Source organism: Cynocephalus volans, chromosome 3 (assembly GCF_027409185.1).
Source record: "Cynocephalus volans isolate mCynVol1 chromosome 3, mCynVol1.pri, whole genome shotgun sequence".
Lineage (NCBI taxonomy): Eukaryota > Metazoa > Chordata > Mammalia > Dermoptera > Cynocephalidae > Cynocephalus > Cynocephalus volans.
The window spans coordinates 115671594-115691196 of NC_084462.1; the positions used below are offsets into that span (position 1 = coordinate 115671594).

The following is a 19603-nucleotide window of genomic DNA, read 5'->3' on the forward strand; positions in this document are numbered from 1 at the left end:
TAGTGCACTTGGCTTTTTGTTTTCCTCAAACAAGGGAGGGAAAGATGTTAAAAGTCCTGACTGTGCTGGGATAGAACTAAGAAGGCCCAGAAAAACCTGTACTAAGCATGTGGAGGATTTATTTTTCCTTCTTGCTGCTACGGTTATTTACACAAGGGCGAGGGGAGGGGTAGAAAATCTCCGGGCTCCGCTAGTGCTTTTATTTTCCCCACTTGTTGCAGGTGATGAAATTTCAGCATGTCTCCGTCCATTTCAGAAACAAGAGGATTCTCTCCAGAGCCATTGGGCAGTAACCGCCCCGAAAAGACGGGATAAAAGAAACCAAGGAGAAAAGGACACAGTTCGGCCCAGTACAGGGAACCGGTGCGCTACTACGCCCTCCCCAAGGCTGGCGCCTCCGCGGGCCCGCCCCTCAGGGGCGGGGCCGATCGTTCCTTCCGGGTTGCGGACGGAAGTGGGCGATTTTGAATCCTGAGGGCCGTTGGATGGGGCTCCTTGCGGTTGGCGTGAGGCGGCCTGGCGTGAAGCGGCCTAGCGTGAGAAGGGAAAAGTGGCACGGCTGCTGTGGAAATTTTGTTTAGCGCGACTTGGTGAGTAAATTGGGAACGGTAAGAGACGGAATATTCCAGGGCGAGAAGCGAGGCCGTCGGTTGGAACAGGGGGTCTCAAGGCCGGACAGCGGAGCGGGGACCTCAAGATGCCTTTGGGGGTGTCTTGTACTGGGGTCAGGCGTGGAGACTGGGAAGTCGGGGCGCTGGAGAGCTTCTCCCTGGTCAGCGCTCCCGACATTTGCGCACGCCAGCCAACCCTAAGTATGGAGGATTCGGAGGCCCGGCGGGACCCCGAGATGGAGCCTTGGTTATGCGCTGTCTCGGATTTTTTTCGTAATTGCGGTTTAGTATTTCCACCAGTTCGGGGCCAATGCTGAAACTTCAACAGTAGTTAAATCTCATTGTGAAAGCGTTACCACAGATAAAAGAGTCTTCCCTTATTAAAGGTGGAAGCTTGGGGTTGGGTTTAGAATAAGAGATGCTCTACGTGACTTGGAATTCCTCCTAAGAGTAGATACCCAGAGCTGTCTTCATTACTTTGGACCGCAGGGAAGTGACAGTCTTTGAAATGCCTGGTGGGGATTTAAACTGAAATCCGAGTATCCTTTGTTTTTAAAGCCCGGATATTTTTCTTTCACGGTTGACATTTTTCATGTACCGCAAAAATCCTAGACTCTTGCTCATTTAAACTGTCTATAGTAATAGCGGTGATTTACAAGGGTCTTAGTTTGCTAACAATAGGGATAAGGTTTAGTTCCACCGCCCTGCCTTTTCATCCCCTTCATTCATTGGCCAACGGGGTTATTATGGAGTCATTTTGAAGTACTCTGCAAATGCTTCGAGAATCGGGTTTTCTTCTTTTTTGTTGTTTTGTGGGGTTTATTTCTAACGATGAACTACCTCAAATATCAAAGAATGTAACGCCGTAGTAAAGCCATGCTTTCTGGAGTAGTTTAAATGTTTACCCTAAATGTAAATTATAAATGAGCAGTTTAAATTTGTAGAAGTCCTATATCTTGCCTTATTGAAAACTGTCACACCAATTTTGTGTTGCTTTATAGGAAGAGATATTTTAAGTTCCTTTTAAGTTTTAAATTTTTAACATCGGGGTGCTGTACAATATAAATGTTTAAATATCTTTTCTAAAAGTAGGGCTTAATAAAAATTCAGAATAAAGACATTCCTTCATCCAGTGTTGGCCTCTCTGCCTCCTCTTCTCCCCACCCCACAATCCCTGCATCCCTGCTAATGAACTTTTGTTTTTGGTGTTTACCAGGAAGAATATATTTAAATAATCAGTGTTTATAAACATTTTAAATAAGACTGCAACAGAGACATTGGCTATACCTCCCTAAGGACTGCAGACAGCCATTCCGCTCATTTTATATAAGCTACCAGCAAATGGTAATTTTATAAAAATTGATCTCTACGTCCTAATCTGTTCCTTTTCCCTACTTGGACTCTTTTCATTGAGTTTTTGCTTTACCTACCTAAATCAGTGAGTTTCAAACTTTATTGTGTATACATTACCTTGGAGAGGTTGTTACATGCTGATTCTTGCACTTCAAATTTCAGAGATTGTCTGAATCAGTAGGTTTGGAGGACAGGGTTGAAGAATCTGCATATTTAACTGAAAGTTTAAAAAATTCTACCAATTTAAAAAACTGGTCTTTTTTAAAAGATCTTTCCTAGAGAGACATTATAAATTGTTTAATGACATGGAACTGGAGCCTGATTGTCTTGGTTTGAATCCCATCTCTACACAGGATACCTGTTTGACTTTGATGTGCTTTAGTTCCCTTGGCTGTATAATGGGGTAATACCTACCTTGTAAGATTATTGTGAGAATTAAATGGCTTAATACATATAAAGACCTTAGAATAGTTTGTGGCACATAGTAAATCATACATATGCTTCTCCAGTTATATTAAGTTACTAAGCATTGTACAAACCACATTACATACATTATCTCATTAATCTTCACAATACCACTGAAGTAACTATTATTTTCAGATAAGAAAAGAGAGGTTTAGTAATTTGTTCTCATACAGATAGTAAAATATTTGAACTAAGGTCAGAAACTGGATTTAATTGGAAAGTTTATGCCTTTTTTTTAAAAGTGATGCTTCCTGCCTCCTCTCTGCAGTCTTCCTCCACATATTGCTCCGTGAAAATCTCTGATGTCCTTCCATTGTCTATGATATATAATTCTAATTTCTTAGCTTTTTCTTTTTTTTACAAAGACCTTCAGTGTGTGGCTCTAAACTCCTTTTCCAAGCTTCATCTTCATAATATTCCATCCTGCTGATGTTCCATCACACCACTCTTTTGCATCCTGCTGATGTTCCATCACACCACTGTAATTCTCCAAATCGATTCTCTTATTATTTTTATGCATATTTTGCCATTTGTCTTTTCATTTCTCCTCAAGATTTCACCCGAACGGGTTTCAAGACTCCCCAGGCCAATTGCTTCTTTCTCAGTGCATTTTAGTTATGAACAGCACTAGACTGAGAACTCTTGTCCTCTTCGTCTTTATGTCCTTTATGTCTGCAGTGCTTAGTATGGAACAGTGTGTCCTTGTACAATTAACACATTGTGTCTTCTGTTAATGACTGTGATGGAGTTTGGATGTGTTGTCCCCTCCAAAACTCATGTGGATATTTGATCCCCAATGTGGCAGTGTTGGAAACTGATTGAGTCATGGGGACGGATCCCTTATGAATGGATTAATGCTCTCCCTGGGGCGGGGAGTAATGAGTGAGTTCTCGCTCTATTAGTTCCCACGAGAGCTTGTTGTATATAGGACCCTGGCACCTCCTCTCTCTCTCTCTTGCTTCCTCTCTCTTGCTTCCCCTCGCCATGTGAACTGCTTGTACCCACCAGCTGCCTGCGGTTTTCCACCATCAGTAGAAGCAGCCTAAGGCTGGTGCCAGATGCTGCTGTCCCAGAATCGTAAGCCAGATAAACCTCTTCTCTTTATAAATTACCCAGTCTCAGGTAGTTCTGTTATAGCAACACAAAACGGACTAAAACAGACTGAAAAAGTTAAAAAAAAAAAAAAAAAGACTGCTTTTTTTCTGAGATGATAGAATATAATTATATGTAGTTTAGTAGAGAGTTTACTGATAGTGTATGATTTATAAACTTCACAGACATGGAAAAATAAGAACAGTCATGCACCGCATAATGATGTTTTGTTCAACGACAGACCGCATATATGATGGTGGTCCCCTAAGATTATAACAGCTACACTGTATATCCTAGGTGTGTAATAGGCTATATGATCTAGGTTTGTGTTAGTACACTCTATGATTTTTGCACAACAGTGAAATCGCCTAACAAGGTATTTCTCAGAATGCATCCTCATCATTAAATGACACTTGACTGTATTGAAATCATGGGCCCAGAAGACATTTTAAGTGGGAAAAATCAGAAGCAAATATTATTAGTATTCATGGACTTCTAAATGCTTTATACCTATTTTCTCACTTAATCCTCACAACCCTTTTAATATTATCCCCATATTAAGATGGAAAAACTGAGGCACCAATAGATTTAGTAACTTTGAAAATGTATTTTTTTAATATTTAGTTTCCTCCTGGTGCAATTTTTAAAATTATAAGTGATATATGTTAAATGTAATTTAAAAGTAACTTAATTCAAAATGTTAGGAATTAAAAAAACAGAAAAGTTTGCCTTTCCTTTTCAGTTTGAACAGTTAAAACTATTACTTGACCTCCTTGCCCATAAGCTTTTCTTTGAAAACCTGTCTAACAATGTAGGGACATCATTCTAAGGACAGTGTATAGGATTGCTTTAAGGAGCATACAGTCCAAATATGCTCCCATCCCTCACCCCTTCTCTAGCCAAAGTAGTGCAAGTATTTGAATCAGAGCTGCAAATCTGATGCAGAAGAGACCACATTATTTCTTCTTGAATTTTGAAGTCATATATCACAAGACTATTGGAAGCCAAGCTGGAAAGTTCTTTTTGTTTGTTGGATGATATTGTAATCATGAAGAACCATGAACAGTGGGCACAGGGAGCCAATATATGGGAGGTTGAGAGTTGGGGAAGTCTTGTTTCTTGAGGACTAGTTATATATTTAGGTCAATATAAACTTGTAACTTTATTGTTTAATTTAAACGATAAGTTTATTTTCCTTTTAATTTAAAGACATCTTTTTTTTTTTTTTAAAGATGACCGGTAAGGGGATCTCAACCCTTGGCTTGGTGTTGTCAGAACCACGCTCAGCCAGTGAGCCAACCGGCCATCCCTATGTAGGATCCAAACCCGTGGCCTTGGTGTTATCGGCTCCACACTCTCCCGAGTGAGCCACGGGGCAGCCCAAACAGACATCTTTTTTAAAACATGAAAGTTGTTAACTTTTAAACGTCTATTTGGTAACACAATTTTTTTGCAGTAAAATTCACCCATTTTAGGGGTACAGTTCAATGAGTTTAAGTAAATGTATTCCATTGTATGAATATACCACAGTTTGTTTTATCCATTCATCTGTTGATGGATATTTAGGTTTATAGTTTTTAGCTACTACAAATAAAGCTGCAATGGATATTTGTGCACAATGAATATATGCCTTCATTTTGCTTGGCTGAATTATATGGTAGTACACATCTGTCCCTATGTATTTACCTATACTGGATAGTTCATATAAATGGGGTTATACAAAATGTGACCTTTTGTGTCTGGCTTTTTTCATTAAGTGTAATGTTTTTAAGGTTTATCCATGTTATAGCATATATTAGTACAGTCATGTACCACATAACATTTCAATCAATGATGGACCACATATACAGTGGTGGTCCCATAAGATTATAACAGAGCTGAAAAATTCCTGTCATCTAGTGATGTTCAAAGCTTTCCTACTACATCCGTCAGGAAATTTAGGTTGGCCCAGAGCTTTTAATACAAAAGATACGATTCTAACTTAGAAGAAATTATGGATTTACTGAAACTCATGTGAAAAACAGAGAATTAGGTTTGTAAAATTAGCACCTGTTTAGATGGATCACCCTACTTCAACTGAGGGCAAGTTTCTACCTTATGTATATTCAAGTTGGTGGAGTTCTCAGTCATTTAGAAAAATAATCAAAACACATTTTGCTTGGCTTCTGGTAATTTCAGCCAGATTAACATCAAAAAGGACAACTATGAACAATTGTACTCTAATAGGTGAAACAAGTTAGGTAAACTAACAAAACTGATTCCAGAAGAAATAGTAAATTTCAACAAATGTACAACAAAAGATTGAACCAATAAGGAGATGAAATTTGGCTTACTTTCTTGTGTTAGTTATCTATTGATGTGTAACAAATCACCCCAAAACTTGGTGGTTTGAAACAATAAACATTTATTATCTGACAGATTCTGTGGGTTAGGAATTTGGGAGCAGTTTAGCAGTGTGGTTCTAGCATAGAGTTTCCTATGACGTTGCTCTCAGGCTGTTAGCCAGGCCGCAGTCATATGAATGTTTGATTGGGACTGGAGGATCCTCTTCTAAGATAGCTCATTCACATGGCTTAGAGTAGAAGGCCTCAGTTCCTTACCAAGTGGGCTTCTCCATGGAGCATCTTGAAAGACATGTCAACTAGCTTCCTCCAGAACCATGGTAAGAGCAAGGAGGAAGTCATAGTGACTTTTATGACAACAGTCATATGTTGTCATTTCTGCCACAGTCTTTTTGGAGGAAGCAAGTTATCAAAAACTAAGCACATCCACAATGAAGGAGAGGGGGATCAGGCTGTATCTTCTGAAAGGAGTATCAAACTGTATCAATGACTGACCAAGTGAAAGTAAGCAGTGGAAGAGACTCAGAATACCTCTTGACAGTGTCTTCCTGGAACATCACTAAATTGTCGATTTCCTGAGGATGGAAACAGTTTTATATTATTTCTAAGACCAGGTCTGTTATTAAGATTTGAACTGTTATTGTGATATGTGAGGGGTCTTCAAAAAGTTCATGGAAAGATTTGTATTGTTTTTTAATTCTGTTTTTCCACTAACTTTCTGAAGTACTCTCATATACTTACCGTTGTTTTCCTCATTCTACTTAGGAAGTCTCAAAATTCATATACGTGAAGTAAAACATCTGAAACAAATTATAAAATCCCACACAAACATATGTGAGTAGTCATTATTTTTTTTCCAAAGTTTTGTTTTGGAGACTTGTTTGAAAAAAAGTGATCTTCAGTCAGGACTAAGAAACGAAAGTTTTATTTCAGATGCTGGAGATTAGGAAGAAAACTAATGTAAACTGGTCACAAGTATGAATTATGGAATTTCTTTAGAACATTCAACTTTTGGGTAACTTAATTTTGTTATAATTTCAGACTTAGAGAAAGTTGAAAGAATAGTATAAGGAACAACAATATACCCTTTATCTATATTCACCAATTGTTTGTTTTGTGTCATTTGCCTTATTCTTTGTTTTGCCCTGGCCCAATCAGCCTAAAAAGCATCAGAGAAAAACCTGTAGTTGGATAAAGTTAGGTTTATTGACTCACTGCAGTGAGAAAGATTGTAGGCCAGAGGAATCACAGGACTTCTCACCAAAGGACACATTAGAATTCTTGCAGATTTTTAGAGGAGGATAGTGTTTAGGTGAATTTAAATGAATTTAATTCATTAACAGATTTAAATGAAGCAGTGTTTTGATAGGCTGAAAGTAAACCCTGGGTTGTATGTTAAGGAGTCAACATAGGTCTAGACTACAGAGTGGACCCAGAGTCTTGTTTCCTTGGAATCTTTAAGATTAAGGGAAGTAAAGAATCTTGTGTTCAGAAAGCCCTTATCTGAAGCTCTGTACATCTGTTGGAAATCAAGATTTCTTCTTTGTATCAAAGTTGCTTAAATCCTCCCAGTGAAACTCAGATATTTAAGAAATTCTCCTTGTGTCCCTTTTCAGTCATTCCCCTTCCCCCTCACCCCCAGAGAAGCATTGTTCTGATATTTTTCATGATAAAATAATTTTGCCTTTCCTAGAACTTAAGAATGGAATCATATGTATTTGAACAGTGTATATTTTCTTTCCCTTAGCCTGTCTGTGAGATTCATCTATTTCGTTGCATCTTTCAACAGTTCCCTCTCATTGCTGAGAGTAGTATTGTATCAATATACTACAATTTGTTTATCTACTTTCTTGTTGATGGACTTGGGAGTTTCCGGTTTCAGGGTATCATGAAGAAGGATATTTTGAACATTCTTATATAAAATTTTCTGTGGACATGTTATTTCTCTTGGACAGATACCCTAGGTGTGAAATTAATGCATGAAAGGATAGATGTATGGGTAAATATTTAACTTTGAAGAAAATGCCAAAACTTTTCAAAATGATTATTGCATTTTCCATTCCCATCAGCAATTTATGAGAGTTCCCCAGTTGTTTCATATGTTTTCCGGTGTTTGGTGTTGATAGTCTTTTTAATCTTAGCCATGCTTGTGGGTATGAAGTAGTCTGTCATAGTGGTTTTAATTTGCTTTATCTTAACTACCAGAGATATTGACTATCTTATTTGTCTATTAGCCACTTATGTATCTTCCTATTTCTTTGATTGTTCACCTCTATACTGTTAAGTTGTAGGAGTTTCTTTATTCTATATATAAGTCTTTGTTGGATAGATCTTTTACAAATATTTCCTCCCTCACTTTCTTAGTGGTGTCTTTTGATGAGTTTAGTTATATGAGGTATAATTTATTAATCTTTTTCTCAATAGTTAAATGACTCCTGTATCCTGAGAAACTTCTCCCAATCCCCAAGTAATGAAGACATTCTGTGTTTTCTTTTAAAACTTATGTGGTTTTAGCTTTTCATTTAGGTCTACGATCCGAGATTAATTTTGTTTATGGTGTGAAGTATGAGTCAGAGTTCACTTATTTTCCGTATGGCTATCCAGTTTTTCCAGCACTATTTGTTGAAAAGATTTTATTTTTCCCTCATTGAATTGCTTTGGTGCCTTTTTTGAAAATCAGATGACAAGAAAAATATGGATCTATTTCTGGATTCCATTGGTCTGTGTGGGATAGTGTGCATTAATGCACTTTGAAAAACTATACAAAGTGCTTATTAGATATTAACATGCATAGGAAAAACTTTTCCTATTCCTGTATTGATAGCATTGGAGATTTTTGTGATCAGCTTGTAGCCAATGATATTTGGAAGCTTTTCCACATGGTGCTTTATGTACTCTAATGCTACTTTTGGTGTCACGTGAGGTTTATGTTACATTTTTGTTTTTTTATGTTTGTAAAGATGAGAAAGCAGTTGTTTAGTACAAAGTTCTGAGGCTAGCAAGTAACAAGAAATGTCAGATAACTTATTTTAGGTAACATAGTTGTCCATACACATGTTATAGAGACCTAGACAGACCCCTCATCATAATATTCACCAAGAGAGATTCCTTGGGTTCTTTCACTGGGAAAGGGAAGAGGAAGTGAATATGTAACCACATGGAAACTGGGATTTCTTTATAAAGAAAACTTATGCTGGAACCCTTGCCCAGTCATATCACTATCACTAGCATGCATATCAGTCGCATTCAGCAAATATTTATTTGCACTGTGCTAAATGATATGGTGATTTTACCCTCAGAGAATTTACAAAAGTTGCCTATATTGTGAACCTCAATCATTCTGAATTGCGATAAATCTAAAAGTAAGCACTAGATAGTTGTAGTTCCCCATAGAAGGGAGACTGTAAGGAGTTACAGGTTGGAGGGATGGGATCACAAATCTGTGTTGTTGTATACTGACAAAAAGTATCATTTTGTACATTAAAATTTTTATGTTTTCTTTGGGTGAATTTCTGCTTATCATGTAGTGTTTATGGAATTTTCTGCAGTAAATGCTTGTGTATGGATGAATTTATGATAGGCTGAATTCCTCATCAGATGTTAAATTACAGAGAAGTCCTAATAAAAGAGTGATTTTTTTCTTCCTACTGTATTTTATCAATTTTAGGATGGACGTACCCCCTCCCCGACACTCCTTTTAACATGTTTAAAATCACATTCTACAGGCTGTGATCCTCAGTCAGTTTGACCAGCTAAGGTAGTCTGTATTCGTTGTATTAGCATGTATAAATATCAAAAGTGTCATTATATACCCGTAGAGTATTAAAGAAAAAAGAAAAAAAAATCCAGGAGACAATAAAGAATTATTCCTTTAACCCTACATTAATTATTTTGGAGAGGGGCCAGGAAAGGTAAGGCTAGACTTAACTTAATTGCAAAGCCTACTTAAAACCGGTCTCTTAAATTGTTTTATAGATTCTTTTAAGAAATGCCAATTTTGATGGAATAGATGATTTTGTAAGAAAAAAACAAAAAGCATTGTAGGCTTGGAGTCAAAGTGATTCAAAAGAGTTGGACTGTGACTTTTTTTGAAGGTACAAAAATGTTATGTGACCAAATCCGTGTTTAAATCCAAAACGTCTTATAGTCAGTATGAAATAAATATTCTAAATTATAAGAAAGCATTTTATCAGTTTAATTGGGTTACTCAGTCTTCATAAAATAATGTGTGCCCTACATTTTGTGGTGTGTCTTAGGTTGAATGAAATTTCATAGCAATCCTTATTTGTGGTTTTTGTCCTTCCTTTGATATTTAATATTTTGTATTATTTTTTGTACTCTTTCATTATTTTTATGTTAAGTAGCATAGTATACTCTGTAGTCACTCAGTTATGGGCTAGTCTATTCCTACTTACTAGCCGTGTGATCTTGGAGAAGTGTTTAACCTTTCTAAGCATTGGTTTTAGAAACTTAAAATGAGATTACATTTACCTAGTGGTGTTTGGTGATGATTGTAAGTAATTTTATTTGCTTAACTAGTGGGGAGTGAGGAGACGGACAGATTAATGTCTTTCAGTATGTAGATAGGTGAGCGCTACCATACTAGAAGATGTGATGAGACAGTCAGATGCCTGCAGCTCTGTATAGAATCCCTGCAAATGTAACAGCCACAAATGTAGACTAATAAATGATTTTTTTATAGGCTACTCAAATTTGAATAATGACTTTGTTATTGATGATGTGATTTTTTTTCCCTAAATGAACAATACTTGGTAAAGTTTGAGCAAAAATTAAACACAAATTTCCTTGATTTGCATTAGAGTTGTAGGTCTGGAAATATTCATTTTGTCCTAGTATAGCAAGCAAAAAGAAAGACTTGATGTTTATGTGTAAAATGGGCTTGGGTTCTAGATTAACATCATTATAAATAGATGATTTTTTTTTTAAAGCTATTTGAATATGTACCAGGAAATTTGAAAATTTAGACTATTAGACTAATCTTTGCTATGTAAAACTGTTTGGTTCATTGCAGGACCCTGAAATCATGGCCCTTTTCCACTAAATAAAAATAGTCATCTTAATTTTTGACAACTAAAAAACATTCCCTCCAATTTTACAAATGTCCCTAGACTCTACAACTGTTGTGGAGAACTACTGGTCTTAGATGTGTAAAAGGTGAGGAAATTCAGTACCAGAGTACGAAATAGTTATGCGACTTATTTGTCATCATGCATTGACTAAATTAAAATGGATAATTTGAGACTTTAAAAATTAAGATGACTATATTGATATGTTCTTATTTTTCCTAGTAAAATGAATGAAAATAAGCCTGGTGATTCACAGAACCTTGGTAAGTAACTGTAACTGTATTTTTATTACAATATGCCTTTTTAAAGTGCTACTTAAACAATAGGAATGAATTCCTTCATGCATGCTTACTTCATATGTCCTTGTACTAAAGTATAATATTGTATATTCTTTTCAACAAAATCTGCTATCAGTGGACAATTTACTTGCCAAATTTTATTTGCATTCTGTATATGTACTTGTCAGACTTGGTTTGTATCTTGATAAAACCATTTAATTATTTAATAAATATAATTTTTTCATTTTTTTTACCGCCTATTTTTATAAAAGGAAAACTGCAAGTGAGAACAATTTAAATAATACACAAAAGTTTAACATGAAAAGGAAAACTTAATTCTCAGAGCTCACAACATCTCCCCAAATAGTTGTGCTCCCTTTTGACCTCTGCTTTTAGTTGTTGTTTTCTTCATAAATTAGTTATAAACAGTATCTATTGACTTGCTACCATGAAAGATGAGGAATTTAAATTGTTATTTTATACCCCTCTGCTAAACATCTCCTTCATTTGCTGTTTCTTACATCTTTTCTGATTCCTTCTAAAATTAAAATATTATACTTAAAACTCTGTATCTTGACGTTCCCTTTTAGAGAGTATCTGTTGACTTCACGTTATGTTGGATAAGGAAATTAATTCCCCTAAATCTCCTTCCACTTTCCTGCTCTACCTCCAGACTTCTATCAGCTATGCTAATAATTCTGAAACTTTAATAATTCATGGAGTACCTTTATGCATTTGCCAAATGCAAATGTCCCTACTATTATTTACTTGATATTTTTTCCTGCAATTAACTCCGTTTTTCACTTACATGAATGTGTTTAAAGCAGAAACTTTATTTCATTATTATAATGGAAGGCAGTATTATTTGCTATAATAGAAGGTGATCTTAAGAATAAATATAATGAAGTCAGAACAATTTTACTGAATTTTAAACATAAAAATTAAAAACCAGCAAAGTACAGATAAATACAAAAGTAATCTACTTATAAAAATGCATGCCTGGAACCTGGTCTCTTCTTCATTCGCAGCCCTCCATACTAGGTGAAGAGAGGCAAGGAAAGGGGAACAAATGGAAAGCCACAGGTCCACAGCATATAGCAGATAGTACCTCCATCCTGGTTTCTTCAGGAGGACTCCCCCTACTCTCCTCCTGTAGTCTCAGCTAATTCACGAGGACTACTTCTCTTTTGTAGTCTCAGCTCATTCCATGTATTCCTCTTCTTGATGGCTGCATGGATACTTGTGGCAAAAAGTATAGGCACTGGGGAGGAAGGAGTTAATGTTGGAGCTGCTGGTACAATGTCCAATATGAACAATTGGCAATTTGCTAAAGTTAATGTGGACAGCTCCTTTGTATGAGGAAGGAAGAGGAGCTGAAATCTTTTAAAGGGTTAGGGGAGAGGCTTTGCGTTATGGCTTATTAAATTGAAGTGAGGAAGGGCAATATAGTGAGGATATTTTATAATACTAAATATTAACTTATGCTGTTTCCTTACAGTCCTGTAATCTGTTTTGTGAGCAGCCTGTTAACAAATTATAGTACTTTTTCAACACATATGAGTGACATCTGTTCTTGATTACGTGTATTAGTTAAGGTAAATAACACTAGCTACTGTAATAGGAAAATCCTGAAGTTTTAATGGTTTAACATAATAAAAGTTAATTACTTGGTCAGGTTACATTTCAGCATGGAGTGGTTAGAGGAGATGGGGCAGATAGGGAGTTTCTGCTTCATGCAGTTATTTAGAGATTTGAGAATGCGTCCTTCATCTTATATGGATATGCTGCCTTGAGATCCTCAGAGTCTTTTCTCTTTAGGTAATGATTTTCTACTTGTTTCATTAGCATATTAATAAAAATTTTCTGTATAAATAAACAAAAGACAGAAAAGATTAGTAATTATAATACTAACATTTATTCAGTTCTATTTGTCACCCCCTGTTAATTATCTTAATATATACTGTCTCATTTAATCCTCATTAGGCATAGTTTGAGGTAGGTACTGTTGTCCTCATTTTCAAGATGGTGAAATGGAGTCCTAAGACTAGTGAAATAAGCCAGGCACAGAAAGACAATGTGTGATCTCACTTCTATGTGTAATCTAAAAAAGTTGAACTTGTAGAAGCAGAGAGTAGAACGAGTAGAATGGTTTGTTGGGGGTGGAGGTGGGGCGTTGCAAAGATTGGGAAGATGTTGGTCAAAGAATACAAAATTTCAGTTACACAAGAGGAATAAGTTCAAGAGATAATATTGTGCAACATGGTGAATATAGTTAATATATTTTATACTTGAAAAATTGGTAAGAGAGTAGATTTTAAGTGTTTTCAACACAAATAAAAGGCATGTGAAATATAGTGCATATGACAATTAGCTCCATTTAGCTATTCCTCAATGTATGCATATTTCAAAACATCATGTTGTATACTATAAATACATGAAATTTTTTTTAAAAAAAGTGTGGAGCTGAGTCTTAACTCTGACTCCACAAGTTGTCTTTTGCGTGTGCAGGGGGGATAAAATAAACATAATATAAAATTCACCATTTTAACTATTTTGATGTGTACAATTTGGTGGCATTTAGTACATTCATAGTATTGTGAAACCATCACCACTACCAAGTTCCAGAACATTTTATCACCTCCAAGGGAAACTCTGTACTCCTTTGGCAGTCACTCTTCCTTTTCCCTGTCCCCAGCCCCTGGCAGCCCCTAATCTGCTTTTTGTCAATGTGTGTGGATTTACCTAATCTGGATAACGTAATCCATTATGTAAATGCGATCATATATATGTGACCTTTTGTGCATCACTTCTTTCACTTAGCATAATGTTTCTAGGCTTATCCATGTTGTAGCATATATCAGTACTTCATTCCCTTTAATTGCTGAATAATATTCCTTTGTATGGCTTACCATATTTTGATTATCCATTCACCCATCCATTGATGGATGTTTGGTTTGTTTCCACTTTGGCTGTTATGAACAGTGCTTCTACCAACATTAGTGTACAAGTATTTATTTGAACATCTCTTTTCAGTTCTTTGGCATATATACCCAGGAATGGAATTGCTGTATCATATGGTAACTCTTTAACTTTTTGAGGAACTACTGGATGATATTCTAAGGTGCTCTACACCATTTTACATTTCCACCAGTAGTGTATCAGGGTTCCTGTTTCTCCTTGCTTACACTTGTTACTATCTGACATTTTGATTATAGCTATCCTCGTGGGTGTGAAGTTTTAATTTGCATTTCCCTGTTGAGTGATAACTAATGATGTTAAGCATCTTTTAAAATGCTTAGTGGCTATTTGTATATGTTCTTTGGAGAAATGTCTATTCAGATTCTTTGCCCATTAAAAAAAATTTTATGTGTTTTTGTTATTGAGTTGTAAGAGTTTCTAATACATACTAGACTCTTATCAGTTATGTAATTTCCAGATATTTTCTCCCATTCTGTTGAGTCTTCACTCTCTTGATAGTAGTGTCCTTTGAGGTACAAAAGTTTTAAATTTTGATGAAGTTCAATTTATCTAGGTTTTCTTTTGTTATTTGTGCTTTTAATGTCATGTGAATTCTAAGAAACTGTTGCCAAATCCAAGGCCATGCAGATTTACCCCTACATTTTCTTCTAAGAATTATATGATTTTGGCTCTTACATTTAGGTCTTTGATCTGTTTTTAATTAATTTTTGTATATGGTATGAGGTGGGAGGTTCAACTTTATTTTTTTGCTTATGGCTATCCAGTTGTCCCAGCAGCATTTGTTAAAGAGACTATTTTTCCCCCATGGATTGGTCTTAGCACACTTGTTGAAAATCAGTACACCATAGATGTGTGGGTTTATTTATGGAATCTTTCTTATTTATTGATTCATATGTCTGTCATGCTAGTACTATACTGCTTTGAATATGGAAGCTGTGTTTTTAATCTTCTCTCTTTTTTTCTAGGCCAGTCTAGCTAAAGGTTTGTCGATTTTGTTGATCTTTTCAAAGTGCCAACTTCTGTTTTCATTCATTCTCTCTTGTTTTCCTGTTCTCTATTTTGTTTATATCTGCTCTAATCTTTATTTTTTCCTTTCCTCTGCTAGCTTTGGGTTTAGTTTTGTAGTCTTTTTTTCTAGTTCTTTAAGATGTAAAATTAGGTTATTATTTTGGGATCTTTCTTTTTTAATGTAGGCTTGCATGAGCCTAAAGATCAGCCAGAGGTGAAAACTTAGGGTTTCTTGGATCTTTTCTGAGCATGCATACATCCCTAGGCGTGCATATGCCCTTCTGGGTTCTCCATTATATGTGGGAGCTTTTCAAAGTCCTTATTCTCCTTGTATACCCTTTTCCCAGCTTCTTTCTTAGGCTGTTTGGTCTGTCATCCTCTTGCTCTGTTAGTTTCCCTTGCCCCAGGCTACTGCAGCTAGTATATTTGTTTTAAATGCTTTCTGACAAAATGCTGGAGGCTCCAGCCCTGAGGAAGTTCTGAGGCAGGTAAAACAAAGGCAAGCATCTCAGCCCATTCCTCAAGGAGCTACTACACAGGTCAAAACACACAACCACATTTCTTTGAGAACAAAGTCCATATTCCCTTCTCTTGGACTGGCAGTTCAGGAACACAGGCCACCCCAAGGCCACTGCCCAGCTAGGAAGTAGGAAATGGTAGGTGCGTAAGTTAAAATGCTCTCATCAGAATTTAGCAGCTCATTTCTTCATTAAGCATTCTCCTTGTTGGGAAAGTAGAATAATCAGGCCCCCTCGCCTTGGGGCAGGTTTGGGGTGGTGCGGTGCATTCTTTGTAAGCAGGTTGTGTGTGGGTGGAGTTAGTTCACATGGGTGGCGCCACAACCCTGGCTGGCATCTGCCTTGGGCGGACACCACCCGAGGCAGCCATGCTCTCAAACCTACAGCTTCCAAGGGCCTGTTTGCCGGTTACCTAGTTCATAGATCTGCATGTGAGGGGTCTGGTGACCCAGCCTGGCGTATGAGGGGTCTGGGGACCCAGCCTGGTGTTTGAAGGATTTGTGACCCAGTCTGGACAACGGGGTTGAGGGGTCTTTGAGCTCCAGACCCAGCCCTAGCTCAACAATTGGCCCAGTCTGCAGGATTATGGGCAGGTAAAAGAGCTCAACAACTGGCATAGTCGTGTAGCTCAACAGTTGGTGAAGGTGACAGGATTCCGACAGAGCCAGAGCACTACACTCCTAGTTTTTGTAAGTTTTTAATTAGATTCTAGAGCTTCTAAAATGTTGATTCTGACAGTTTTTGCAGTTTAATCATTGCTTTGGTGATGATACCGCACAAGTTGCCATTTTAACTACACCCTGGAATGCATCGGTAAAGACTTACGAAAAATGTAAAGTCTCGTTAATATTTTAGAACTAGGTATTGGAAATTTTGTTACTGATAACAATACAATATGATTTGCTCTCTCAGAAAGAACTTAACACATTAATTGAGAGAAGCTCCAATTCCATAGAATTCTTTTGAAAATTTTAAATATATTTTTATATCTATTTACTTTCTCACTGTTAGCTTGTGTTTTCTGTCGAAAAAATGATGACTGTCCTAATAAATATGGAGAAAAGAAAACTAATGAGAAATGGAATCTCACTGTACATTACTGTTGTTTGGTGAGTATAATTTATATTTAAATTCTAGAAATTTCGTGTTCTAAAGAGGAGAATTAGATCCTGACACTGATTTCTGAGAATTGGTTAGGTTGTTTAACTTCTCTGGATCTCATTTTGCTTACATGTAAAAATAGGATTTTTTTGTTTATCAAATTCTCAGGTTTAGGGTCGGCCCTAGGCTCACTTGGGAGAATGCAGTGATGATAACACCAGGGCCATGAGTTCAGATCCTATATAGGGATGGCCAGTTTGCTCACTGGCTGAGCGTGGTGTTGACAACACCAAGCCAAGGGTTAAGATCCCCCTACCGGTCATCTTTAAAAAAAAAAAAAAAAAAATCTCAGTTTACTTGGTACAAATAAAGTCCTGTCATCATTACCTGTTTGTTTCTGTCTGTTTACGGCCTAAGTTTAAAAAGAAGAAAATGGTTAAGTCAATAAGGAAGGTGTTCTTTTTACCACTTTCTTGTTTCCTATGTTGCTTTTGATAAATCTCAGAAAAGACTTATTTGAATATTCAGGGAGTAGAAGAAAAGTATTTTACTACACAGAGAACCTGGAAAGAAAAGTTCTAATTAAAGGTGATAAATATTTGTGGCAAAGAAAGTAGGTTAAATTATGGGTCACTTAGAAGAAAGGAAAAGAGTGATTTCATACTGAGAATTAGTTGCTTATTAGTTCCTCCTTCCTTTCACCAACTTCTCACTTCACTGAATCTGTGCCTTAAGATATTAGTGGCACCATTACTACCTTACCATGCCAAGGTGGCATTAGTACACACAGTGTTTCACAACATTGTATTAGTTCTATATGGTTGCTTAACAGATTATCCTGAAATTTAGCAGATTAAACAAGATATATTATCTCACACAATTTCTGAGTGTCAGTAATCTGGTATTGGCTAAATTGTGCAGTTTTGGCTCAGAGTCTCATAAGTTTACAATCAGGATGTCAGCCAGACTACATCAGAAGGCTTTACTGGGCTGGAGGACCACCTCCAATGGCTGACTCATTTGAACCATGGCTTACTCCGATGGCTTCTGGTCTCCGTTCCTCCTTAACAGGAGGCCTCAGCTCCTTACCTTCTGGGCTTCTCACTAGGGCTGCTCATGGCATGGCATTTGACTTCCCCCAATGCAGATGATGTGAGATATATAGACAGATACACAGATATACACCGAGGTGGTATCATATGACCTAGTCTTCACAGTCACTTTTGCTTTATTCTCTTTGTTAGAAGTGAGTCATTAAGTCTAGCCCACACTCAAGTTGAGGGGAAAGGAAGTAAGCTCTATATCTTGAAAGAAAGAGTGTCGACATATTTTTTAAACTACCACCATCCATGTTAAAACTTTTTCAATGCTTCCTTGAGAAACCACCTTGGTGGTGCCTTAAGACTACGGTTTTGTGACTCAGGTACCCAATGGGTTAAATAGACTTTGTAGACTGGTCTAGGAACCTAATCACTTTGTAACATGCCTTAAGGGAACGTGAAGTTAGCATTTCAAACATGTTTGTAAGTTGGAGTCTATTATGATGCAGTTCAAAAGAAAAATTTTTTCATTTTCCTAAGAGTTTGTTTTACTTTTCATGCAGAAGAATTAGAAGAGCTATTTTACTAGTCAGTGGGTCATTTTTCATAACTAATTCTTAAGTAATATGTATCCCTTTTGTTTTTCTTTAGGATATACTGACTAAACTTCCCTAATCATAAACTTTCTCTATGAAGTTTTTAAAAATTATTTAACATATTTAAGTTGATCATATCAAAATTTCCCTTATCTTGTCTTACTTTATTAATGAGTATAATATTTCACAAAAAGTAGTTACCTCAGACTCAGCCCTTTTAAGATTCTATTTCATTATGAGCAGGAAAGCATAGTAATGTTACAAATGGTAATAGAATGTTAGAGCTGAAAGAGATGTAGAAACAATCTAGTCCAATGTTCTTATTTTCATGTTTAAGATCAGAGAAATTAAACTACTTGCCTAGGGTTCCATAAGGTTAAGCACAGAGCCTGGTTTGCAAGCCATGATTTCTTATTCACAGTCCACACTTTTTCTTGATTCATATTTTCTTAACATATTTAAACTATGAAGTTTCAATTAGATTTTTAAACATTTATATTAACTACAATTCCATAGGTTTCTTTGTAAATATGCTTTTTATGATTCAGAATTCAGCTGGATTTAAAAGGTAGCCTAAAATATCACTGACAATCTGAGTTTACTCCATCTGTATTTACCACTCCTTTTTTCTAAAATTTATAGGGTTTTTTTTTTTTTTTTTCTGTTTTTCCCCTCCTACTTACCCTCCTACCCACTCACTCCCTTCCTTATACCTACCTTCTTTTCTTTCTTTTTCTCTTATTTCCTGGAATACCTTTAGAAACCAGTTCTGGTATACAAACTATTAATACTCCAAATCAGACAATGTGAGTAGCTTCTTATTTTGAACATGAAGAATAACTATTACAGATAGGGGTTTGAAATTTGAATCATTTTATGTCCATTTTTTATTAGAATGAATGTTATGGATAGATTTTTAATTCCAAACTAGTTTCTTAGAGTTTATTTTTTAATTGAAAATATATTCATAGTTGATGTCAAGTGGAATTTGGCAGAGAGGTAAAGAAGAAGAAGGAGTTTATGGTTTCCTAATAGAAGACATCAGGAAGGAAGTGAATAGAGCTTCTAAACTGGTAAGTAAATTATTTTATCATTACACTAAACACCGTAAATATTGTCAATACTTGGGAAGT

At 36.2% G+C, this 19603-nt stretch overlaps 1 protein-coding gene across 3 annotated transcripts in view; it reads left to right on the forward strand.

Annotated features, from left to right (window-relative positions):
- Positions 1-478: 478 nt before the first annotated feature.
- The window catches only part of G2E3 (G2/M-phase specific E3 ubiquitin protein ligase), a 53834-nt gene continuing 34709 nt past the window's right edge, over positions 479-19603 (forward strand). The window contains exons 1-4 of one of the 3 annotated variants that reach the window (XM_063090534.1): positions 479-590; positions 11173-11213; positions 16745-16842; positions 19442-19543. In XM_063090534.1, the coding sequence (XP_062946604.1) occupies positions 11177-11213; positions 16745-16842; positions 19442-19543 (237 nt within the window). In that variant the 5' untranslated portion in view covers positions 479-590; positions 11173-11176. The remainder of the gene's footprint in view (positions 591-11172; positions 11214-16744; positions 16843-19441; positions 19544-19603) is intronic. The other 2 variants (XM_063090536.1, XM_063090537.1) reach the window with 2 other exon arrangements.